The sequence below is a fragment of the Sceloporus occidentalis genome, unplaced genomic scaffold (genome assembly GCF_023333645.1).
Source record: "Sceloporus occidentalis isolate IW3139 unplaced genomic scaffold, rSceOcc1.0.p SCAF_94, whole genome shotgun sequence".
Taxonomy (NCBI): domain Eukaryota; kingdom Metazoa; phylum Chordata; class Lepidosauria; order Squamata; family Phrynosomatidae; genus Sceloporus; species Sceloporus occidentalis.
Window position 1 is genome coordinate 2,863,554 of NW_028317074.1, and position 27,018 is coordinate 2,890,571.

At 40.7% G+C, this 27,018-nt stretch overlaps 1 protein-coding gene across 1 annotated transcript; it reads left to right on the plus strand.

The window, feature by feature from the left end:
* Nucleotides 1-4,109: 4,109 nt before the first annotated feature.
* LOC149284407 (germ cell-specific gene 1 protein-like) lies at nucleotides 4,110-21,399 on the plus strand. The gene is made up of 5 exons (XM_089496780.1): nucleotides 4,110-4,425; nucleotides 17,175-17,222; nucleotides 17,509-17,661; nucleotides 20,880-20,991; nucleotides 21,108-21,399. Exons 1-5 carry the CDS (start codon nucleotides 4,113-4,115, stop codon nucleotides 21,397-21,399), a joined length of 918 nt encoding a protein of 305 aa, XP_089352906.1. The 5' UTR covers nucleotides 4,110-4,112.
* The last annotated feature ends 5,619 nt before the right edge of the window (nucleotides 21,400-27,018 follow it).

The following is a 27,018-nucleotide window of genomic DNA, read 5'->3' on the forward strand; positions in this document are numbered from 1 at the left end:
TAATATTAAATGAGGCGTGGAGAAAAAAGTGGCGTGGGGCAGACATGACATTGAATTTTAGAATAAGGATAAATATTGTTTTTAGTCACTAAAGGAAGAGGCAGTTAAAGGTTTGCGAGAATGTTGTAGTTACAAAGGTCTCACTTCTCTATTAGTTAAGAAACTTGAGAGTATTGGCATTTCATAAGCGAGAAGGGCTGAGCTGGCCCTGTAATAGTGCATAATTCAATGGTGAGTAGACCTCAAAGACCTCATTTTGCACCAGGTAAAGAACTGGTTAGGGAAACCTGCTGTGATATAAACTAAGAAAGAGGTTGCTTTATACATAACCTGCGGATTTGTTAAAAGAGAACATAACATATAAGGAGAAATGTTATTAATGTGTTAAAAATAGATAAAATACTGTTTTCTGAGGGAGCTTATGTTCTAAGTAAACAAAAACAATCTATTTTTTTACAAAATATAACGAACATTTACACCAGAGAAACTATGATACCGGCACACTGTACATGGTGTTAAAATACTCATGCTAAGTTTGCTCAGATATTATACAAATCTCCATAGTAAGTTATTCATTTGGATCTACAGTTTTTTTATGGTTCTTACTTTTTACACCGATAATTTTGCGTAATTTAACTTAATGATCAATTTTGTATTTTTTATTACACTTCCGTATATTATATTTTTTACACTGCTTTCTTGACTAAAAAATAATAGTAGCTCCTTTAGCAATCTTTATATACAGATTGTGAGATCTGAGTAAATTTGAAGGTTTTATCTAGCGACAGCTGGAACCTGATTGTGTTGTGGATTAGGAACCTCCATTACGTTGCAGCAGATGTTGGTGATTTCCCAGCAATGAGTCCGGTGGGTGCTTGGGCAGTGGGATTAGAAGGACACAGTGATGTATTATAGACATTCTTTTGACATCCATGCTTTATGCATACAGCTCCTATCAGCTCAGCAACACAAGACAGAAATTTTTTAATGTGTTGTCATCTTTGCACAAGTCATGCATCTTTCTTCAGAAGTTACATCATCTGCCCGCTACCTGCAGAAAACAACCTCAGTAAGTGCCTTGTAGCATCTATATGTTGGAATAAGCCATTCCAATGGTGCCTTAAGGCTTTTTGGGTGAAAGGACTGGAATCCCGTAACACGGCTTATCCTATTGATTTACATGCTTATACATTTTATATTGAAAATGTTTATATGCCAAGCAAAGAAATGTCTATTTTGCTTGTTGCACCCATTGACATAATATATAAGCTTGTTTGAACAGGGCCCTCATTACCTGTTGTTTCTTTAAGTCAAATTGTCACATTAACTACTCATTATGTCCTGTTATGTCCCAATTCTTACATTTATTTTAAATATTTACATTTGATTATATTTATATGTACACATATTCAAACTACCACTCACATGAATGCAAAACAGTTGTAACATGATGATACTGTTCAGTGTTTTAAATATATTTGTAAAGGTTATATATTTGTCATGTATCAATTTAAGTTCATATACAAGGAATCTGGGCACATTTTTCCAACTTGTTTAGCTAAATTAAATGTAATAGATCAATTACTTTGACCCTTATTGGCTGCCCAGAAGTGCTTTGATTTGTGTATACAAGCAGGGATTTTAAATTAACTGCTTCCAGACTTTTCATGCCCTAAGAATCTGGTCCTGGGTTTATTAAATCATTATTACCCTTTTCCATATTTAATGAACCCACACAAATTATACATCATTTTTTCAGGAGGAGTTTAGCCTTTTTTTAAAATCATAGAAATATATATAACAACCTATACTAAAATCCGAGGATCTCCTCAGCTGATCCATGTTCCCACTTGAAAACCAAGACTGTCCTGCAAAAAAAGGACTATTGGGAGGTATGAAATAGTCAACATCCAGTAGTGATTTCAAGTACTGCATTCCTAGTTTACCTTCTCACCTTCCCCTGCTGCTGTATCACAAAAAATGTTGCTGTCTCTGTTTCATCTGAGTTTTTAAGGCCATTCATTTACTCTTTTATATTATTATTATTATTTTTTTTTTCACTTTCTGGCCCAGCTCATGCTCATATGTGTCCCATCTTGTTGATTATGAGGTCACATAATAAAATCTCTTGCAGGTGGAATCATATTTAAATCTTTACTATGCTGGATTAAATTTGCATCTTATTAAAAACCAATTTTTTGTTTCTATTTTGTCGCATTGTTTTCAGGCTACAAATTTCGCTTCCTGGCCATTCGTCTTGGACAAAATTAGGGGGCCTTTTTTTATATGGAATGACATTTGTGGAGCGTTCCCTAAAGGAAGAGTCCCTAAAACCTTCTGGACTCACCTTTTATTATAGAATAAAAAATAAAAAAAATTCTATCCTAAAAATTATGATTAGGAAACTTTGTTAATTCTTGTTTTTCAAAAATAAACACACAAGTTGGGTAGCCAATAGTCTAAACTAATAGTGTCTACTTTTTAAAAAAGTATGATTTGATGGGGTAAATTGAATTGGCCAGGTTCAACAATGTCCCAATTAACACGGGGGAAAGGATGGCCACACATCTAATTTCCAATTAGAAAAATACACACGTCCCAAATATGGCATTTTAGTTCACCAAAAACCCGACAAACCCATGCATGTGGGGCATCACTGTACTCAGGAGATGTTGCTGAACACATATTGGGGTTTCGTGTGACATATACCAGGAGCTGTAAATTCATACACAAAGTATGGGGAAAAATACACACAAAAAATACTACTGCAAGTTTTGAAAAAAATGCTGGTGGTAAAATGTGTGCATGCAAAGAGTTAAAATACCAGCATTTGAAATACCCTGGGGTGTCTAGTTTTCAAAAATATATGGTTTTATTGGGCACACTGAAATGGCCGGGCTCAAAGATATACCAAATAGGGCATGGGCAGTGGATCACCAAATGCCAAAGTTCTAAGGAGATGTTGCTGAACACATATTGTTTTATGACAGTGACATATACCAGGCCTGTTTATTCATACCTGAAGTAAAAAATGTGTGGAAAAAAGAATGCAAAAAAATGACTACCACAAAGTTTGACAAAGACTGGTGGTAGAATTAGTGCATGGAAAGAGTTAAAATACTAGCATTTGAAATACCCTGGGGTGTCTAGTTTTAAAAAATATATGATTTGATGGGCTAAATTGCATTGGCCGGCATCAAAGATACCCGAAATGGCACATGGGGGAAGAATTACCAGATTTGGAAAAATGGTTTTGAAGTAGCAAAACGCTACCTGTACTTATTGCCCCATAACGTGCAGAAAAAAGCAAAAAAACATTGGGTATTTCTAAACTCAGGATGAATAGTAGAATCTATTTAGCAGGTTTTTTCATTACCTTTTATAGATGAGTAAAAGATTTTTCAAATAAAAGTTAGAAAAAGTCATTTTATTCTAAATTTTTCACCATATTTTATACTTTTTTTAAATAGTAAATAATATGATACAATCAAAATAATGTCATCCTTTCTTGTCCTGAAAAAAATAATATATAACTTGTGTGAATTTCGTGTGGGTTCAGTAAACGGGAAATAATAAAATTACAGCTAAACACGAGCAGCGCAGAAATGTTAAAACGGCCATTGTCACGAAGGGTACAAAAAATAAAATCAGCCTTTGTCACGAAGGGGTTAATGGGAGCTGTAAATAATTGTTTAATTTTAATTACTATTTGGTTCACCATATATGGAGAAATACTTCAGGATGTTTGTACTTTTAAAGAAGCAAAGAAAAATGGAACAAATGTTATTGCTAGGTGGGTGATGCCGGCAAAGGATTTCTAGCTGCACTACATTGAAATGCATAGCTTGCTTCTGATTTTTCCTTCTGGATTTTTGTATTTTTACTATTAAATGATTCGATGAATAGTTAATCATAATATATATATATATAACCTGTCATAAAAATATATCTGTAAATAAAAAATTAAGGTTTAAAATCCTTATAAGATTGTCTAAACCTAATAAAAGAATTTGCCTTGCCTCCCAGAATGAAAATATGTCTAATCCCTGACAAGAGTTAAACTATTGTGCTTAATTACTTTCCAGGATTCTAACTGTAACCTTTTATCGTAGATGGAGCTGACAGAAGTTGTTCACTGGCGTCGTGCCATACTGGCTGCAAGCCTCAATCTGATAGCCCTGGCACTCTCTGCCACATCCCTCCTCAGCAGCTACTGGTGTGAAGGCACCCAGAAAGTACCAAAGCCTCTTTGTGGCACTGGAAAAGCCACCAAGTGCATTGTGGTCCCTATAGCTTTAGAAAGCACCAATGCCTCTGGCCAGGATGTAGTCCATTACAGCTGGGAGACAGGAGATGACAGATTTGCATTCCGTTATTTTCACACTGGGATCTGGTATTCCTGTGAAGAAAACATACTTGGAACAGGTGAGATACCAAAAATTAGTAATTTTCATTTTCAAAGCTAGTATGCATTGTAGACATGTACAAATGTGCCAAAAACTATTCGGACAAATTTTTTTTTTTTTTATTCCCTGCCCATTTGGTTCAGCAGAAAATTGGGGGCATTTATTGCCCTGTGCCCACATTCATTCTCACTCTCTCACACTCTCATTCTCGTTCACTCTCTCCAGTCTCTAAATGTTTCCCTACCTTCTCTGATGACCACTTCCGCTTCTGCAGACAACTACCGCTTCCACATCTTCTTCTGCATTTTCTTCTGCATCTTCTTTCTTCTATCTTCTTCCTTCTCTTCTCTCTTCAATCTTCAATCCTTAATCTGATATTTTCTTTCTTCATCCGCAACATAACCTGGCAAATTATGCCAAAATGGTGTGGAGACGCCCTCTCCGATCCTCCAGTCGGGGAAGAGGACACCACCGAAAGCACCAACTGAAGGCAATATGGCAGTGCTTGCAGTGACATTCTCTTCCAATCCTCCAAGTGGGGGAGAGAATGTCTCTGCAAGCACCGTAATTTTGCCTTTAGGTGAATTGAGGGGAATATGGTGCCGCTTGCTGTGACGTCATCTCTCTGATCCTCCAATCGGAGAGACGACATCACTGTTGAATGCCCAAACCTTTCTCAAGAATAACATCCACCATTTATATTTTTGTCAGGAATACTTTACTTTCCTGTGAAAATTTATAGCTGTTGTTGCTATAGAAAATGTTCAAGAATATTAAAATGTCTATGTTGTTGTTATATATATATATATATATACAGTATAATTCAGACGAGTTGAAGCAACAATTCTCCTGCAACTCCCTTGACAGCATGCACTTTTGTATGTTATTTGAGCTTAGTCATTATGTTGAAAGAAGATACTAATGTCATGTATTTCACATATGTAAGCACATAAACCCCTGTTCACAAAACTAAGTAATCAAGCCCAAGTAAAAAAATAGCACCTAGCAATTAAAGTTGACAGCAGAGTTGTTACACCTTGAGTTCCATTCACACTCCCATGAAGGCTGAGTCACATTCACTCTGTCAATTGGGAAAACATAGCTTGTACCTATAAGCATTTGCAATAGTTCTTTATGAGAAAACACCTTAGGTCAGGGGCGTCCAACGTGTGGCCCGCGGGCCAAATGCGCCCCACCAGACTTCTGCATGAACAGGGCCATACTGGCCCATCGGGAAATTTCCATTAGGTGGCCGGTGGAGGCGGTATTACAGCCCCATGACGGCTGCTTTGAACTTCGCGACCGGGCGGCCGCTTTAGACATGTGACGTTAGAGGGGACGGCTCACAGAAGGTGTTCCTCGTGCAAGGGGAGGGTCATCACATCAGAGGAGAGCAGGGTTATGGCATTAAAAAAAATATTAACGGGTGTGTGTGTGTGACTGGGGAGTAATACACATGGCAGAGGGTGGTTGGGCATCACATTAACCAATACAAAAGGGGTGGGGGCATCAATACACAAGGGAGGCGGTTGGCTGGGGCATCACATAAATCAATACACAAGGGTGTGGGGGCATAACTGCACAAAGGGGGGCAATACACAAGGTTGTAATCAATAGTAAGGGGGCAAGGCTGGGACATCAGTACACAAGGGGGAAAAAATACACAAGGGGCAGTTAATGACAAAGCAGTGTAGAAAATACATTTTTTATGCTTCAGTGTGGCAGAGCCTGTCCTGGTGTGTGTGTTAGGGTGTTGGCGTTTCAGAGCCTGTGTGTGTTTAGGTGTCGGTGAGGCAAAGCCTGTCCTGGTGTGTGTGTTTGGGTGCCGGTGTAGCAGAGCCTGTCCTGGTGTGTGTGTGTGTTTGGGTGCCGGTGTGGCAGAGCCTGTCCTGGTGTGTGTATTTGGGTGTCTGTGTAGCAGAGCCTGTCCTGTGTGTGTGTGTCTGGGTGTCAGTGTGGCAGACCTTGTCCTGGTGTGTGTGTCTAGGTGTCGGTGTGGCAGACCCCGTCCTGGTGTATGGGTGTCTGGGTGTCGGTGTGATAGAGCCTGTGTGTGTTTGGGTGTTGGCAGAGCCTGTCCTTGTGTGTGTGTTTGGGTGTCAGTGTGGCAGAGCCTGTCCTGGTGTGTGTGGGTGTCGGTGTGGCAGAGCCAGTCCTGGTGTGTGTGTTTTGGGTGTCGGTGTGGGAGAGCCTGTCCTGGTTTGTGTGTTTGGGTGTCCATGTGCAGAGCCTGTCCTGGCGTGTGTGTTTGGGTGTCCGTGTGGCAGAGCCAGGACTGGTGTGTGTGTTTGGGTGTCGGTGTGGCAGAGCCTGTCCTGGTGTGTGTGTGTTTGGGTGTTGGTGTGGCAGAGCCTGTCCTGGTGTGTGTGTGTGTGTGTATTTGGGTGTCGTTGTGGCAGAGCCTGTCCTGGTGTGTATTTGATCATCTGTTTCCTAGCACTTTACTTTCTGTAGGAATAAATTGAACTATTTTATTTTACTTATCCAGAGATAAAACACCCTCCTGAATTTGTAGTCACTTTAGAGGACAAAACCTTCTAGGCCCAGAAATCAGTGAGAGGAAAAGTAAAAGTTTTGTGTTATTTACTCTGTTTCAATCTGCATATTTTATTAAAAAGGATCAGTGGCACTAAATTGTGGCTTCAGGCGTCCCGTGTATGATGACTTTTTTTTAGTTTACTGATTAGTATTGATAGAATGACATATAAAAGTTGATAAAAAACTGTCAACTACTTTTTTCATTATCGCCAAATAAACCCTGTATTAATATGTGTTATAAAGCTAAAATGCCATATTTTCTCTGAGTGAAAAATAAGTGGGGCCCACGCACTCATACATTTCTGATGAAGTGGCCCACTGCAGAAAAAACTTGGACACCCCTACCCTATTATATATATTTTTTTCACCTGTTTGCTTGATGGAGTAACCAGCCGTGGACTCATCCTTGCAGCTGAAGTGGCCGGGATGCAGGAACTCTACATTCGAGACGCAGAAACACTTGTGAATATCTTGTGCTGCAGGTTTCCTGTTATGCTGCCTATCCTTTATTGTGTTCTTTCATATTTAGTAGCATTTAGATATTGTCATGGAGAGAGAGGGTAGTCGTTACGATGTGGTAGTATGACATATTTTTTTCTTCTTTTCTTATTGGGGGGTGGGCTGGGTTATCTGGGTTGCTTTTGGGGCTACATTTGTACTATTTTGCAGATGGTCATGACTGTTTCTTTTCAGAAATGTGAGCACTGGCTGTGGAGTATTGTGGTTTACACATTTTTCTTTTTCCTTATTGTCTCGCTGCCGTCTCTGGCGGAGTTTCCGTTACCCCCTAACAGTTCAGGGTTTTTCTGGGCGAATGGCTTTGGTGTCGTTCTGGAGTCCATAGCCCCCTTATCCCCCGATTTTTGCTGACACGCTCTCTACCCGCGCTGCCCCGCTCCTTCGGCCCATGCGACTAGCTTCTTGTTTAGTGTTTCCTCCCCTGCTTACCTTCCCTTTTCCCCACCTGTCCCCCCTTTTTTTATTATTTTTTTCTTCTCCCTCCTTCTAAGCTTTCAGTTTCCTTTGTCCCGCTCTTTACTTGACGTCTCCCTTTTTCCCACCCCTCCTATCCTGCTCATTGGCTCTCCCCTTCAAGTTTCTTGGGCTTCTCAACATGTCTCGCCCGGGCTCTTGGTGGTCCTTAGCCTTAATGTTGGAGGTCTTAATACACCCGAGAAGAGATCTTGAGTGTTCAGAGATCTTTGACGGGCTACCCCGTCTGTGGTTCTACAGCAAGAAACTCACTTTTGAGGTGCTGGTGCCCCGCCATTCCGCTTTCCCACTGGTCTTTACTAGCAATTTCACAGACTCTAAATCTAGAGGGATGGCCGTCCTGTTTTCGCGACATACCCCTTTTCTCCTGACGGCCACTAAAGAAATGGGATATTTACATTTGTTCAAGATCAGATGTTTACTGTCGTATCCATTTATCTCCCCAACCGGGGGCAATGCAATGCCTTGACCCGCATCGTCCGCTTCCTTATGGAGTTTAAACAAGGTGTTCTTGTACTAGGGGGGACTTCAACATGCCCCCAGACCCCCACTTAGACACTACTTCGGGGACCTCTCATGCACCACCCTCCCACATAAAACAATTTAATTCTATCCTTCGGAAATACAGATTAGTTGACTGTTGGAGGTCGTTCCACCCAGATGGGAGGGATTTCACTTGCTATTCCACCCCACACAGGCCGTACTCCAGAATCGATCACCTCATGATGGAGTATTATCATTTAAGTTCTGTGGTAGGATGCACCATTGGCGAATCAGAGATTTCGGATCACTTGCCGGTCACCTTGCGTCTTCAGGCATGACTCTATCAGCCAACCGCCATGTCTTGGAGTCTAAATGAATCCCTATTGTCTAATGATGACACGGTCCAGGCAGTCACCAAACAACTGACACACTTCTTTCAGGAGAATGAGAGCTCAGAAGTGGGTCACACTTGGGAGGCTCACAAATGCACTGTTTGGGGGATCTTTATCAGTAAGGACTCACATTTAAAGCGACTGAGGTCCCAGGAGTTTTTTGGACCTCACGCAATGCATTGCAACCATGGAGTCACTCCACAAACTTACATGTGCTGAGCACACCTACCTGGAATTGGTTTATCTGAGGCGACGCCTGAGCACGCTGCTCAATTATGACATCCAGAGGTCTTTCCTATGCACTAGGACCCTTTTCTATGAACATGGCAACAAAAGTGGTCGCTTGTTGGTGACGTGTCAGGAACTGGGTCCATACAGACGACTGTAATGACCCAGAGCCCCCAACGATGGAGTTTAGGAGTTATTGTGCAGTAGCGGAGTTGGACAGGGCTTGGCGCAGGGCGACTGCACTCACCCGGGTGTTGAGCACATAGGGTTGTGCAGCCACATACCAGTGCCCTGACATAGCAGCAGATGATGTCAGAATAGAGCAGAACGTGGAGATATCCTGCAGGCACCCTGGAGCAGGCATGAGACATAGCACTAGAATCATGTCCAGGATGCTGCAGGCTGGGAGTAGGGAAGCTAAGCAGAGTACAGGAGAAACATAACATGCAAGGGGGACAGAGCAAGGAGCATAACAGACAAGGCATACCCAAATACAGGACTAGCCTAGGACTATGTAATAATAATTGGAGATTCCGTCACATCATATGGCCATAGGATACTTAGCCCACCACTACGCCAAAGTACTCCAATATACGTTGGGTCCTAGCACTAAACCCTGCCCATGAAATCTAAACACATATCAGAGAGACATGCCTGTAGAATGCAGACTGAGACAAACATAACGGGTGGGGCACATCTTATAAAGGAAACAGAGCTGAAGCAAAGAGCAGAACTAGAATCCATGAATCAGAGGTTCAGGACAGAACATACGGAAATCCAGAAATGAACCACAGCAAGACAGGGAAACAAAAGACATGCAGCTCCGCCGCCTGGATGGGGCCTGACACGAGGGCACTGCGAGCTAAACAACAATCACTCTATATCAATAAAATGAAGACGCCTCAAGGCCCTACTTCTTGCTCTCCCACAGATATTGCTGATTCCTTCTACTATCTCTCCTTATACAATCTTCAATGCTACTACACAGGCGATCACCGGAGTTCCCTCATCAATAACTATCTGGAGGCGCATGTGAGCTGCAAACGCACTGCGGACCAGATCGGAAGATCTGGAGCGTGAGATCACAGTCGAGGAAATGTCGGCCACTAAGAAATCTATGGCAACTGGGAAAGCTCTGGGCCCGGACGGGTTCCCGCTTCGATATTACCGGGTCTTCTGGGAGAACTTGCAGACTCCCTTTACGACTCTATTCAATACTATCCGCACTTGCATCCCCATTCCCTGATGGCAATGATATCTATGTTGCCTAAAGAAGATAAAGATCTGTTATTATGCCAGAGTTACAGGCCCATCTCCCTTCTGAACACTAATTTGAAACTTTTCGCAAAAGTTTTGGCAACTAGGCTCCAATGGGTTCTGGGATCTCTGATGCACCCGTACCATTCGGACTTTATTACGGGGAGGGAGGGGCGTGACGGGACTTACAGTGCTCTGAACACCATAAGTCTAGTCCAAGATACTGGCCAGAAAGTTCTTCTCCTGTCCACCGATGCAGAAAAGGCGTTCGACAGGGTTGCATGGGACTTTATGTTCCAGTCCCTTCGGACCCTGGGCTTTGGCCGATAATGGCTCCTTTGGATCACCTACATATTTTTCCGAGTCCGCACAAATTCACCTGAACAGGGCACTCAATGACTTTCCGATTCGAAATGGCATGCGGCAGAGATATCCCCTTTCTCCCCTCCTGTTCGCCATCACACTTGAGCCCTTCCTGCAAGCTGTCAGGAACAATCACAGCATTCATGGTCTGGCCTGTTCTGGTCATGCACTTAAAGTTTCCGCGTATGCAGATGATTTGCTGTTTGCGATATCAAAGCCCATCGTTTCTCTACAGCATATGCACGAGGAGTTGCCGGTTTCCCTCATGTGTCTTGGCATGGTAGGGATAATGTGATCAAGATGAATGTCCTTCCAAGGGTGTTATATCTCTTTCAAACTCTACCTATTTTCATCCCGACATCGTTCTTCGCGGAGCTTCGCGCTCTCATAACTCGATTCGTCTGGAAAGGGAAACATCCCAGGCTCCGTTATACGGTGCTCACCCGACCAAAGGACAAGGGAGGCCTCTCTTTACCCGATTTTCTACCCATCTACTAGCATGGGGCTTCAGCCTGGGGCTCTCCAGCCCTCACTTTGCCCGAACCCCTTTGTGCGTGCCATTTTGGGTGTGTGGTGCCGGAGGCAGATCGGAGGGGCTCTCTCCTCCTTTCCGTTTCTGCTGACTCCTATTGCAGGTAATCCGGACTTTGAGCTGGGAATGGAGAAGAGGTTTCTTTAATCTCTCGACATGCCCCCTGACTGGGCCCTGTTGGATGTGTGGGACAGTAATGCACCTTTCCCTTTTGAACGGGTTGCCCCCACCGCTACAACGCTCCATGCTACAATGCTTCTGCTACACCCAAATTACATGCTACGTTTCCTCACTTCCAGGTAAATATAATTTCACAAGAGACCTAACACTGTTTGAGCAGCTCATTGCCCAGGGGTGGGATTTCTATTGTGTATCGCATGCTATTGTTGGATAATTTATCTGTACCCCCAACGTTTATGGGAACCTGCGAGGAAGCTCTCGGGGAAACCCTCTCTGATTATCAATGGGAGAAGTTATGCATCTTAATGCACAAATGCTTCATTGCCTCGAAAATCCAATAGACTGCCTACAAGCTGTTATCTTTGTGGTATAGAATGCCCGTGGCTGTTAGCATACTATTCCCTGAGAGTGATCCGACCTGCTGGAGGTGTGGTGTGGAATCTGGCACTTACTTGCATATCTTGAGGAGCTTTAGACGGCTCCAGCCCTTTTGGATAGGAGGTTTTCGCTGCTTGGGGGAAGTGACGGGACATACCGTCCCGCTTTCCCCGAGTTTTGATCTCCTTCTTCATTCTGAGAGATCTTTGGGGTCTATGATCTTTAGGGTCTATGGAGGTGGAAGAATTGATCCACGTGTCCTCTGACAGGATGGAAGCATACAGGGAAAAGAAATGTTGGTGCGCTAAGCTAGTCTCAGGCTCAAATAATACAAATGTATAATATGAGGCCTACCAAACAGTGTGAGCATGCTGCAAATACAGTGTGTTGGCTGTACAATGTATACAAAAAAAATGGAAGGATGGAAGCATACACAGGGGTTTGGGCTTACTGGTTGGCCTCTGCGGTCCTGGCGGAGCTCCTTAAACAGTAAATCTCAGATCTCTTTGGCTCTGGACCCTCTCGCACCCGAGACCTGTAACACTCCTCTTTTTATTCTGATCCACACTCTACTTCTTTTCTCTTCCCTCTCGCGTCTCCCACTCCTCCACGCCCCCCCTTTTTTTTGGGGGGGGTGGTATTGGGGGTTTCGGCAGAATGCTGGCCGCATTTGTTTTGTTTCTACTCCACAACACTCCAAGCCGTAGCCTCTACTTGATATTTGAGGTGGTACAGAGCTATAGCTGTGCCCCTTTTTGTGTTTTTCTTTTTTCTGTATTTGTCTATGCTACCAATGTTAATTCCACTTTTATTTTACTCCCTTCTTCCTTTGTTTTTGTCAATCTGTTTCAATAAAAAAAAAATTACCTAAACGTACAGTATTTGGGGAATTACAAGGCTCTTATTAACATGTGTGCTTTCCAAACAAAATAATTTTTCAGTTTGGTATGTTGAGAAGGGATTCTAAATTGCATTCAACACAAAAATGTATGATTTTAAAAATCACAGAATGTAGGTGACTTAACAAAGGTAATTCTACCTTTTCGTGCAGCCATTTCCCTACAACCTCTTCTAAAGAATGTGGTAAAAAATAGAACTGGATATGGTAGATGCCACTAATGAAATAAAAATAAATGTATAGTTTACAACATCACCTGAGGACAGTAACACATACACATAACATACATGTTTTTCTATGCTTTAGAGGACATTAAGGGGATGGAAGGCTTTGCTTTTTTTGCTGCACTCCCACTCTTTGATAAGTATAAAATCTGTAGGAGTGGAGAGGACTGTAAGATTGCATTAGCTGTGGTCCCTGAATAAGATGATACCTGGGTTCCTTGTTGTGTTGTTACGGAACTAGGCGTAGGTGCAATCCTGCAAAGATATACTACAAAAGTTCAAGCTAGAGCATGTCAACTACTGATCCCAATCTCAGGTTTGTTATGCAAGCCTTGCGCAAGCAGTACAATAAACATGAACCAAAAGGCAGGATGCAACTGTTTCTTTGAAAGTATTTTACATGAAATCACTAATATGCTAAGATTGTGGTGAATATTTCATAAAAAAACAGTTATATTATTAGTAGGCGAAAAGTGCAGTGACATTAAATGTAGGGAAGTTATCATGTTACTTATATTCATCTGTAGGTCTATCCACCATTGAGACTCAAACAGGAATATCTGCTGATCACACCTGTTTTCACCAAAACCATAGAGAGAAGCAGAAAATTTATTTTGGAAGTGACAAGTGTAGAGCTGCAGTTTTTTAAAGAGGTATTTTAAAGAGGTTTAATATATGAGTTGGAAAATCAACTCTACTCTCTTGTGAGTAAATGCTAGTTGGCTCAAAAATGCATTCAACATAACATTTGCTAGGTTAAATTGCCTGTCCACTCTTCTTTTAAGTATTAACTGAATTGCCTTTCAAAACCCTGTTCGGTTATCCACAAATATTTAGCTATTGATTTTTATTGTTTCAGGTTATTGATAAATAAATTAAATGGAATAAGTTGGAATTATTGGAAAATGTTCCTTTAACAGCAACCATCTTTCTTTATACATCTTTCTTTTCTTCAACTATCATGTCTTTCAAAAAGACTTTGACATGGCATATTACTCACATAACTAACCATGTTGATTATTACTAATGACATTCTTGCATAGAACAATTTCCTGGAAACCAATTTCTCCAATAGCTTTTGCATTATGGATGTTAAGTTCACTAGTATATGATTTTTAGGTTCAGCACATTTTCTCTTTTTAGGAAAATAATGGATGAATCCCACCTGATCCAGGACCTTTATTGATCTGTAGCATATACAAGTACTCTCTAATAAGTCAGCCAGGTGCATGAAAATAAGAGTTACCTTTACTTGTTATTCATTCCTGCTTTTAATTCTTCGAATGAACATGCTGTATGTAAAATTGAATTAAGCATTTCAAGACTAGTAGAAAAGGAGGAAGAGCCCCTCCTACGCAAACAAAAGATGTATGTGGAGGAGAAAGAAAAGTTTAACCATTGATAGTATAAATGATGTCTCTCACGAATTGTAAAATCTAAAACAGAATTTCTATTTACGATATATTAAAAAAACAATAAACAACATGGAAAGCTAAATAAATGAGGAGCTTTTACACAAATAAACCCTGCTCTGCATTTAATTTCAGCTTTTGCACTTTACAAAGCCACCATTAGTATTGGCAAAACGCAAAACAGGCACAGTGTTTTTTTTTAATCTTGATTGTAGTTACCGTATTTGCTCGATTATAAGACGACCCCCCAAAATCTGAATATTAACTTAGGAAAAAAAGAAAAAGCCTGAATATAAGACGACCCTAAAGGAAAAAAGTTTTACCAGTAAATGTTAATTCATGTAAACTATTTTTTTTAAATAAAAGCTATGATTGAGAAAAATATTTTTTTTGTTTTTATTTCCTTGTATTTTCCAACCTGTCCCCCAGTTACGCACATCTGCCCCCAGGCTTGCCACACCAATATGGCACTGTGGCTCATGATATGCCTTTTAACTCTCTATATGCCACTGTGCCCCATGGTATGCCTTTTGACCCCCTATATGCCACTCTGCCTCCAGAAATGCCTTATACCCCTATATCCCATTCTGGCATTTAGGGGGTTAAAATGCATATTGTGGGGCAGAGTGGCATATAGGGAGGTATAAGGCATTTCAGGAGGCAGAGTGGCATTAAGGGAGTTAAAAGGCATTGTATAGAGCACTCTGCCTCCAGAAATGCCTTATACCCCTATATGCCACTCTGGCATTTAGGGGGTTAAAAGGCATATTATGGGGCAGGGTGGCATATAGGGAGGTATAAGGCATTTCAGGAGGCAGAGTGCTCTATTAAATGCCCCCTTAACGCCACTCCAGAAATGCCCTATGCCCCCATTTAACACACACACACACCCTATACCCCCATTTAACTAATACACACACACACACTCTCTCCCCCCTCCCTCCCCTCTCTTACCGGTGCTTCCAGCCGGGGCAGCGGGTTGACGTCGCCTTCCGCTGCAGCCGGAAGGAGGTGGAGTTGGCAGCGGGGGTTTGTATGCGTCCGTCGCGTATACTTTCCCCGGCTGTCAGAGATCAGAGTTCCCCGCACCGGTGCGGGGAACTCTGATCTCTGACAGTCGGGGAAGGTCTACGCGACGGACGCAGACAACCCCCGCTGCTAGCCACGCCTCCTTCCGGCTGCAGCGGACGTTGTCTACGCGAATCGCGTAGACGTCAACCCGCTGCCCCGGCAATACAGCAGGAAGCACCGGTAAGTGTGTGGGGTGGGGGAGACAAGGGGATCCAGGTCCCCTGCAGCGGTGCGGGGGATCTGGATCTTAGTCTCCTAATCAGACCTCTATTTGAGGTCTGATTAGAAGACGACCCCGATTAGAAGACGAGGGGTATTTTTCAGAGCATTTGCTCTGAAAAAAACCTCGTCTTATAATCGAGCAAATACGGTATTTGATGGCCATGTACTTCAGCATGGGTTATTGTATTTTACCCTTTTGGGGTTTATATAAAAACCTAGAAACAGAATTTACAGGTAGATAAGAACCCATGTCATCTGCCCATTTGTTCTGATGTATAGACTCAGAAATTAGGCAGTCCTTGGTCTTGTCTTAGATTCAGGATAGCTTTATGCATTGATAGGCGTAAAGCTATCCTTAATCAGTCCTTGGTCTTGTCTTAGATTGAAGATAGCTTACTGCCTATGTCATTCATATTTAAATTACCTCAGTATATTCTTACATCATTGCTACACGCATTATTTTGCATGTACCAACATTAAATTACAGCAGCTATATCACTTACCATATGCCATGTCTGCCCTGATGCAGATCTTTGTAACATTTGCAAAAAAAGATATACTTTACCATTAAGAGACTTTGTAATATCACTAATAATAATACTAACAAGTATGGCTCCCTATACTGATCCTTGAGGTAACCTACTAGTAACAAGACTAGTAACATCAGACAACCCCAAACACTGCAATGTATTTATAAGCCTTCTGTAAGAGACAGTGTCAATTGCCTTACTGAAATATAGATAGGTTATGTCTACTGCTTCTCCTTGGTCTCTTAACGCTAGTTTGACATGATCTCCCTGCAGTAAACCTATTGGCATCCAGATGTTTAACATCTTTGTGAAGCCTGTCCTTTGTTGGAGCCCAAACCTTTCTCTGCTCAGTACCTATACTTACCTGCTTCCACGGAAGCCTCCTTACTGTTGGGATCCTCTAAATCCTGGTTTATCCTACCGAGGGCTTTTCCCTTGGTGGTCATATTCTGGACAGAAGAACTTCCACAGTAAGTGCCTCTGGTGTGGGCAGATGTGACAGTGGCATCCTATCACAGTACCAAGCTTGAATTAACTGAGCTCTTCAGAACCACCCATTTTTTTCACAAATGTTTATAAATGCAGACTGCATGGCTTGGTGCTTGATTTTATACACCTGCGGCAATGGGTCTGATTAAAAATACCTGAATTCAATAATTAAGAGGGATGTCCCAATACTTTTGTCCATATAGTGTACATGTGTTAGTTCTTTTTATTTTTACTAACTTTTTTATAAGGATTAGCAGGTTACTTTTACTGATCTAATATTAGTAATTTGTGAGTCACATCATCCAGTTACTTGTATATTGTATCCACTGGGTCACTTACTTTCTTTTTTGGCCCACATAAGGCTTTTTTTCTTTCAATGTAACCATTGGTAGTTTATTGATTTTATGCAGAATATTGATTAAAGAAGAACACTGATTTTATGGGATTGTATCACCAGCCAGCATATTAGGAGGACCCTAACCTAATTTGACAGTGCTGTGATAATGTTAATATAATGCGTTTCTTTGTACTGCTTATTATCTCAAGATGTATTACGTTTTTGTTTTGTTTTTGCGCAGATGAAAAGTGCCGTAGTTTCCTGGAATTAACTCCACCAGCTGAAAGAGGTACACATAAAACCATATTACTACCACTACAAAATACTTTTAAGATTTTTAGTACTCGGCCAACATGGGATACTTTGACATAGTGGTGGGCTACAACAACAATGAAAATGTTTGTCAGAAGAATACTATATGAATGATATGATAATATAAAAATGATATAAAATGATTTAAGAAATAGTCAAAGTTGCTTTTATTCTCTTGTGTAAAAATTGTGAATATGTTATGGCAGCTCACTGGCTAAGCAAAATTGGTGAAGGTATTGTCATTGTTATTATTTGTCTTACAGGTATCCTGTGGCTCTCTTTAGGGTCTGAACTAGCTTACATCACCCTGCTAATAATTAGTTTTGGACTTCTAATTCTGGAAATGTGTTATACTGCAAACCCAGTCTGTGGACTGAAGCTCAATGCATTTGCTGCTGTCTCCTCAGTGCTTTCAGGTATGAATAAGAATCTAATGTTACCATTACAACTGGCATGTTTGCATCATCAGATTTAAGGAGTGCAACTAGAAGCTAGAACACCAGTGCAAGTGTATCACAGTGTTACATTACAATTAAATATACAGTATCTCACAAAAGTGAGTAAACCCCTGACATTTTTGTAAATATTTTATTATATCTTTTTATGTGACAACACTGAAGAAATGACACTCTGCTACAATGTAAAGTAGTGAGTGTGCAGCCTGTATAACAGTGTAAATTTACTGTTCCCTCAAATTAACTCAACACACAGCCATTAATGTCTAAACCTTGGCAACAAAAGTGAGTACACCCCTAAGTGGAAATCTCCAAATTGGGTCCAATTAGCCATTTTCCCTCCCCGGGGTCATGTGACTCGTTAGTGTTACAAGGTCTCAGGTGTGAATGGGGAGCAGGTGTGTTAAATTTGGTGTTATCGCTCTCACTGGAAGTTCCACATGGCACCTCATGACAAAGAACTCTCTGAGGATCTGAAAAAAGAATTGTTGCTCTACATAGAGATGGTCTAGGCTATAAGAAGATTGCCAAGACCCTGAAACCAAGCTGAGGCACAGTGGGCAAGACCATACAGCGGTTTCACAGGACAGGTTCCACTCAGATAGCAGGGGACCTGGATCCTCGATGCACACAGACAACCTCCGCTTCTGCCCAGCACTTACGCTGGGGCTTGTATGACCGAGTGCCGGCGTGACATGACCTTCTGGTGCTCCATCATAGAAGCCCCAGCGGAAGTGCTGGCCAGCGACAGCGGAGGTTGTCTACACACATTGCGCCGACATTCACTGGCTGCCCCCACTAGACACCAGGGAGGTATAAGGCATATAGGGGAGGCACAGGGAGGGAGGCAGAGCGGCATATATGGGGGAAATAGTTTATGGACTATTTATTCAAATCTACCATTTCCAAATTAACTTTGAATAGTATACAAAGAAAATGGTCTGATATTTTCTTAGAAACCAGTATTAAAATACTACTTGTTTTATCCTATGAATATCTTCATAAATTATGCACTTTTAGGTAAGGCTTTCATTTCCATTAAATTGTATGTAAACAGTATTTTCAGCAAAATACATGTCATCAATTATTTAAAAGTCGAGCTCTGGTCCCAGTATGTTATTCATTCATACATTCATGTTCTGCCTCCTGTTCTCATTAACATTATATAAGGTAGTGATTTTGTGACACTTAGGGATCTATGAGAATAGTTTTGATAGCATTTGTGTTATGTGTGATGCATGTGTTATGGTCCAGCTGCTTTTGTGCTCACTGACAGAGTTACTGGTGAAGGCTAATTAACAGCCTGCCAGGGTTACTCACCTGTCTGATAACTTCTCCTTAGTTACCATGGCTACTCTCCTTTTGGATCCAGCCCACAGCCAGCCCCTTCTGAAAAGCCAGGGTTCACATCTTCCTTGCCCTTGTGTTGTTTCTGCCCGTTTTGTGTCCGCCTGGTTCCCGGGCTCTCTAACAACATGTTAATGAAACTCCTCTATGGACACTTCAGACCCTGTAACTCAGGAAGATGTGTACCTCTGCCAATACGGATCCTTTGTCCCCAACTCATTGGCAAGGAGTATATTTTAACCAGTCACCTCTCTTATCTCTGTCCAGAGCACATTGGAAGCAGGAGAAGAGAGACTTGTGAAAGGTAATGGAGATATCCCCACCAGATAAAGTAGCAGGGCCGTAGGAAGGGTGAGGCAAGAGAGGCACTCACCTAGGGCACAGCTATGAGGGGGCGCACAGCCACCCAATCATTAGCTGCAGCCTCCAGGATTAGTTGGGGAGATCACAATCCCCCCTCTAACCGGCCCAACATTAGGAAGCGTGAGGTATGACATCATACCCCCGGGCTCTGCATCAATAACCGGCGCATGATTAGGGAGCACTAAAACAGAGCTATGAAATGACAGACTCAGGGACAGGATTGAGGAGAATGCTATTCCCCCAGATTTGTAGGGGTTCTTAAGCCCATGATCACGTTCAACCACCATTAGAAAGCTGTACCCAGGCAACTCTCAACTTTCTGTTATAGAAAAGTAAGTGTGTAGGTACACCCACCTACTCTGGTGTATATATATTATTATGTACTGGGAGGGGTAAAGGGCATTCTTTTTAAACATATTTTACATTTTGGTTTTATTTTTCCACTATAGTGTATTGGTAGATTGACTAGAGATCCCAATGAGGTTTTAACTGACTATAGAGGGGACCACTTGATGATGAACTTCCCAGGGCAGGCTGCCCAGATTTATCCCTCTTTTGGATCAAAGCAAAGTAGGCAGGAAGTAGGCAGAATATATGCTTCTCCAACTCACCAAGGAGAGAGGCAGAGTTGCTGACAAAAGACATTAGCTTTGATGGCTGTCAGTAAGCGCACATATGATTGGTCCTCTGAGATATTACATCTTGGCTTGATCTTGGACTTTGTCACCAGATTCTCCCTGACACTGTTGCTATTTGTTCCTGATTGATTTCTGGCTTAACCTGTGACATTGATTCAAGTCTACCCATTGCACTGCTGCTATTATTGAGTGGAATCACCCCTTGTCTTGTCTGTGGCTTGTGATAGTATATGATTGGTCAATCCAGCCTCTTATCTTGGTTGTTTCGATCTCTCTGTTGTGATTATCCTGCATATCATTTCTAGCCAACCAAACATACGGCTCACAATGCATTCCCAGTGCAATTGTCATATTTGCTTGTATGAGGCTGCTGGGAAAAAGCATCATCCTACAATATTTTTTATATATAATAATTTCTTCTATTAATAATATTTTCTATAAACAATATTTTATTTTACCATCTTTCTTCTGTTTACTCTGTTTCTAACTTTGTTGACAGTTTTGACAGACATGTATCAAGGTGTTTTTTTAAATGATACCATGCTTTTAACATAGTACTCCTATAGTATAGTTCTAGCACTTTTAGGGTTAAGGTAGTGCAAATATTGATTAAAGGGACCTGGACCTCATGGGGCTTTTGGGTCATTACCATACCTAAATGGTTTTGAGAGTTGGTGAGTGAAGGTCTGGCATTTGTTTCAGCCTACTGCCCACCATGGTTTTGCTTACTTCCTGCACCTTGATTGGATTTACAAAGTGAGGAACATTGCATGGTTTTGTTTGTCTCACTTCTACTTTTTTGACTATTCAGTTATCTTGTATTGTCCACAGGCCTTCTTGGAATGGTGGCCCATATGATGTATACTCAGGTTTTTCAAGCCACAGTCAGCCTTGGTCCAGAAGACTGGAGGCCACATTCTTGGGATTACGGATGGGCCTTCTAGTAAGTACCAGTATCAGTTTTATAACAGACAAAATTCCATTGCTAACTCTTAGGCTGACCGTGTTTTGTATTTTTCGGAAACCATAATTGCCTAATTAGTTGTTCTGTTATTTTAGCACTGCTTGGGCGTCCTTCACCTGCTGCATGGCTTCTGCAGTCACTACACTTAACACATATACCAAAACTGTACTGGAGTTCCGCAGAAACCAAAAGGCATTTGAGCGTAGCCTAAAGGAACAGGCCTGCTTCCTTAATCACAAAGAGATGAGCATTTACAGAGAAAAACCTATTCACTCTGTGTCAGAAAGTGTGGACTTTTACTCAGAACTTCAGAAAAAGGTCCTACTGAGAGACCATTCAATGGATCTCGAGGATGTAGAAGAATCCATGGACGAAGAACACTGCTAGACAATATTAAAACTAAATAAGAAAACTGGAGATTTATATTTGTGAAATTGTATATAGATGGCTAGTGATAACAAAACCACAGATTCTAATGACTGGAGTGAGCAAATGGACACATTTATACTTTGCTGTAAAGGAAACACTTTCAGGTGGTTTATATTGCATTTCAGGGCAATTTCAAATCCCTTGTTGCAGCATAGTGTGTTTTGTTACATGTTGCTAAATGAATAACCTATTTTCAGATCAAAACTATGGTGCACTTGTGTAAGAACATCCACAGGACTGATACTATACTATAATAAAATATACCATATAAGCACACTGGCACTTTTTCTATTTAGTATTTTTGGTAGGTCTTCAGTGGCTAGTGTTCAGAAAATAGTGTTCAGAGTATACACCTTCAATGTTGCATCTAACGGTGTCTTTTACATATTGTATGTAAACCTATAATATGCAAATGTTTTGTTTTTGTAGCATGTTTATTTTATAGCTAAAAATACATTGTGGCATTTAGTGAAAACTGTGACGTGTCCTTCTTTAAAGGTCCCCAATATGGATTTTAGGTAACACTGTAGCACCATGCATGAGAGCTATTTTATTGCTCATTGTTGGAGCATATCAAGGGGTAGGCCCATGCAGGGGGACAATAGCCTCTCTTAAATTCTTCATACAGCAGCTTGGGAGAAATTATGCTTGAGCATGAGAGAGAGCATGAATGCGAGGGAGTGAGTGTGTATGAGGGAAAAAGGCATGTATGCGAGTGAGAAAGTATGTGTGTGAATGTAAACTATAGATGGTCTTATATTGTACCTGCACACATTTTATATTGTTTTTGTTTAACACAATAATAACAGTAATAACACAATATTTAATAAAATTAAAATATAACAATATAGAAATCCATTGTGAAGGCACAACTGCTAAAATGAAATCCACTTTTTTTTAACATCATCCCTTGAGTAATTGACATCCTGTGCATTATGAAAGGCCAGAACAGCGCCATTGTTATTTCACATGTGTTTTGGTTCTGTTGACTTATATTTTTAAATCTAAGTGCAATGGCAATATGTACAATATATTAAAGCATTTAACAGTGACATGTTTTTGTTATGGCAGGAAAGTGTTAATGGCCTAAAATACTCCTACATATTTCTGCATGGAAACATTATCAAAAGTGTTCTACATGAGGAGATTTGCCGCCTTCCTCTGCACATGTTTCAGTCTTGTCTACATAATCTTGGGCAAACAAATCAAAGCCTTTCTGTTTAATCCTGAGATTAGGCGTTCCCATCCAAATGGAATGAAAGATATCAAGAAGCAGAGTGATTATGGGATATCCTCCTAATTAACTCCTTTTGCAGATTCAAGGGACAAAAATTGATGACCAGTCTCTAGCTGTCTCCTTAATACAGAAAATAATCTATTACTTCTGGGTAATATTATGTCTGAAGCTTTAAACAGGGCTAGTCTAAACTGGACTGGCCCACTTGCGAGGGTGGGAGGGAAGTAGGGTCACGTAATAATACATTACGTGATCACATGGTAATATTGCGGCTGTAAAGAAGGGCTCCAGGTAAGATATAGATGTCACATGGGAGTTGGAAAGTTTGAGAAAGTGATATGTGATTGGTGTGATGCGAGTGAGTTGTGATGTATGATTAATAGTTGTGATGGGAGGGAATTGTGATATGTGATAGATGTGAAGGAGTGAGGTGGTATGTTTGATACATGAGATAGGAGTGATGTGTTATGTGCGATAGGTGAAATGAGAGTGATATGTGATGTGTCATAGGCGTAAGGTAGTGGAATGTTATCTGTATGATGTAATGAAAGTGATGTGTAATGGCAGAGTGAGAATGTTTTAGTGTCTGTCTGTTATGATGAGTGTGTATGCTCTAGAGTATATATTAGTTCCCTCAAGGGGCAAGGGAGCCTGGTTGCCACTTGGCTTTACTTGTCCACTGGGTGGTGTGTAAACTCAAATATAGAAGTGCTGGATAAAGAATATTCCGAGAAAAAAAAAAACGGCCAAAGAAGCTCCTGCATGAAACTTCCCAAAACGCAAAAAAAAGAAAACACCTGACACTGAAAGAGGTTAAACACCAAAGTGATACAAAATAAAGTATATTTATAATTGATAACGTTACGTTATTATATACTATTATAAACATAACAATTGTTTATTTTATAAATTAATCTCTATTATTATATTGATATATTATTCTGAGGATCTAAGAACATATAGGAGACTAGAGTGTTTAACTCTTTCAGCGTCTGGAGTTTCTCTTTGTATTTTTAATGTCAGTGTGTATGTTGGTATTTGCAAGTATGTTAGTATTGTGATGTGTGTAGAAGTATATTTCTGTGTGTGTGTGTTCAGAAGGGCAAAGGAGGCAATTTCACTCTAGGGTTTGAACATTCTTAGCTACTTTCAGAAGCTTTTTTTTTTTGGCATGTTTTACTGCATGTTCAACAAAAGAGTGTTTAGAAAATAACAAGAACTACAATATGTCTAGATCGACACATTAATGGGTCAATTGGCTGGGTTTTTCACTGGGCCAGATGATACCAGCCCTCGCTGGAAAAAATATGTCTCATAATATACACCCACAGTAATGGTTAATTCAGGTTTATGCACAGTACATCAAGTCACATTTAAGACACTAGAGGGTCAGAGCTTAAGATGTAACTAAGAGGTTTTACTTTACTGAAAGAGTAGTATATGAATGGAGCAACCTCATATGAGAAGTTCTAGATGCTAATACAGTAAGGACATTTAACCCCTTCGTGACAAAGGCTGATTTTACTTTTTGTACCCTTCGTGACAATGGCCGTTTTAACATTTCTGCGCTGCTCGTGTTTAGCTGTAATTTTCTTCTTTCCCGTTTACTGAACCCACACACATTAGATATTGTTTTTTTCAGGACAAGAAGGGCTTTCTTTAGATGACATTGTTTTGATTGTATCATATTATTTACTATTAAAAAACGTATAAAATATAGTGAAAAATTTAGAAAAAAATGACTGTTTCTAACTTTTAGTTGAAAAATCTTTTACTCATCTATAAAAGGTAATAAAAAAACCTGCTAAATAGATTCTACTATTTGTCCTGAGTTTAGAAATACCCAATGTTTTTATGTTTTTTTGCTTTTTTCTGCACGTTATGGAGCAATAAGTACAGGTACCGTTTTGCTATTTCAAAGCCATTTTTTCCAAATCTGGTAATTCTTCCCCCCATGTGCCATTTCGGGTATCTTTGAAGCCGGCCAATGCAATTTACCCCATCAAGTCATATATTTTTGAAAACTAGACAGCCCAGGGTATTCCAAATGCTGGTATTTTAACCCTTTCCAAGCACTTATTCTACCATCAGCCTTTGTCAAACTTTATGGTAGTAATTTTTTTGCATTTGTTTTTACACACACATTTTACTTTAGGTATAAATAAACAGGTTCTGGTATATGTCACTATCAAAAAACACCCCAATATGTGTTTAGCAACATCTCCTGAGTACAGCGATACCTCACATGAATGATTTTGCCTGGCTGTTTGGGGGCAAAAGGGCCACATTTGGGGCATGCACATTTTTCAATGTTGCACTTTGGCGTATTGGGGGATCCACTGCCCATGCCCTATTTGGTACATCTTTGAGCCGGGCCATTTCAGTGTGCCCAATAAAGCTATATATTTTTGAAAACTAGACACCCCAGGGTATTTCAAATGCTAGTATTTTAACTCTTTCCATGCACCATATCTACCACCAGTCTTTGTCAAACTTTGTGATAGTCATTTTTTTCCATTTGTTTTGTCACACACATTTTACTTCAGGTATGAATTAAAAAGTTCTCGTATATGTCACTATCACAAAACACCCCAATATGTGTTCAGAAACATCTCCTGAGCGCAGTGATACCCCACATGAATGATTTTGCCTGGCTGTTCGGGGGCAAAAGAGCCACATTTGGGGCATGCACATTTTTCAATGTTGAACTTTGGCATTTGGGGATCCACTGCCCGTGCCCTATTTGGTACATCTTTGAGCCGGGCCATTTCAGTATGCCCAACAAAACCATATATTTTTGAAAACTAGACACCCCAGGGTATTTTAAATGCTGGTATTTTAACTCTTTGCATGCACACATTTTACCACCAGCATTTTTTCAAAGTTTGCAGTAGTATTTTTGTGTGTGTATTTTTCCCACACACACCTACTTTATGTATGAATTTACAGCTCCTGGTATATGCCGCTGTCACACGACACCCCAATATGTGTTCAGCAACATCTCCTGAGTACAGTGATACCCCACATGCATGGGTTTGTCATTTTTGGGGGGAACTAAAAGGCCACATTTGGTACGTGTGCATTTTTCTAATTGGAAATTAGATGTGTGGCCATCCTTCCCCCCGTGTTAATTGGGACCTTGTTGAACCCGGCCAATTCAATTTACCCCATCAAATCATACATTTTTTTAAAGTAGACACCCCATGGGCATTTAATATGCCAGTATTTTAACTCTTTCCATGCGAGAATTGTTTTAAGCTAATATGCTAATTTTAGGACTTGCTCACAAAAATATATTTTTTATATATATATTTTTATTTTTTGCCTTTTTTTAAATTTTTTAAAAAATTTTTTTCAACTTGAAGGTTCCCCTGATAGTGAAATCAGTGGGAAATTATTTTTACATTTTACTGTTTTTTTACTATTTTTTTTCTAATTATTATTAATTTTATTTTATTTTTAATTTATTTTTTCTAATCACACTGTGATTAGAAAGCTGAGCTCCATTGACTTGCATGGTTGAATGCAGTACCTATATTCAACCTGCAAGTGGAGCCAGAGTTCTCTAGAGGGTCTGGAGACCGTCTAGCGAACTTTTTAGACTTTATTGTTTCTTTATTGAATTTTCCCGGACCGCCGCCATCTTGCAGATGGCGAAGATCACCAGCAGCTGCGGCTGTGACCGCTCTCCGGAGCGGTCACAGCCCATCCAAAGGTAAGTGTTTGGTGTCGCTGGATGCCTCCTGATCGAGGCATTCCAGCGACACCATTTAAGTTTAGGAGGCGATCGTTGATCGCCTCCTAAACGCTTTTAAAACGGGCGTCCGCCGCCATACAAAGTATGGCGGATGTTGACGCCCCGGGGAGGGGCCAGAGATGGCCCCTTTGTGCCGATAATGGCGTTGCTGAATGCCTCGAGGTCGAGGCATTACAGCAACGCCGTTTCGGTGCAGAAAGCGAAAATAGATCGCTTTCTGCACCCGTTTAATGACGTGCCGGTCCTGGCACGTCATTTGTCGTTATCGACATGAATTTCCGTGACGTGCCCGGACCGGCAATTGTCATCAAGGGATTAAACATGCATGGGATACACATTAAGCTATCCTAAATCTGAAGACATGATTAAGTACCTGAGTCATACATCAGGAAAAATGGGGAGACTAGATGGGATAAATTGTTCTTATCTGCTGTCACATTTTATGTTGTTTGTTTCTTATCAATTCACAAATACAAACAGACAACCATGTGCTTTAAGCAGAATTGTATTTTCAGTAAGATATATACTGTTGTATCAAAATATTTACAATTAGTGCATACAATACATATTTGTTCCGCTAGAC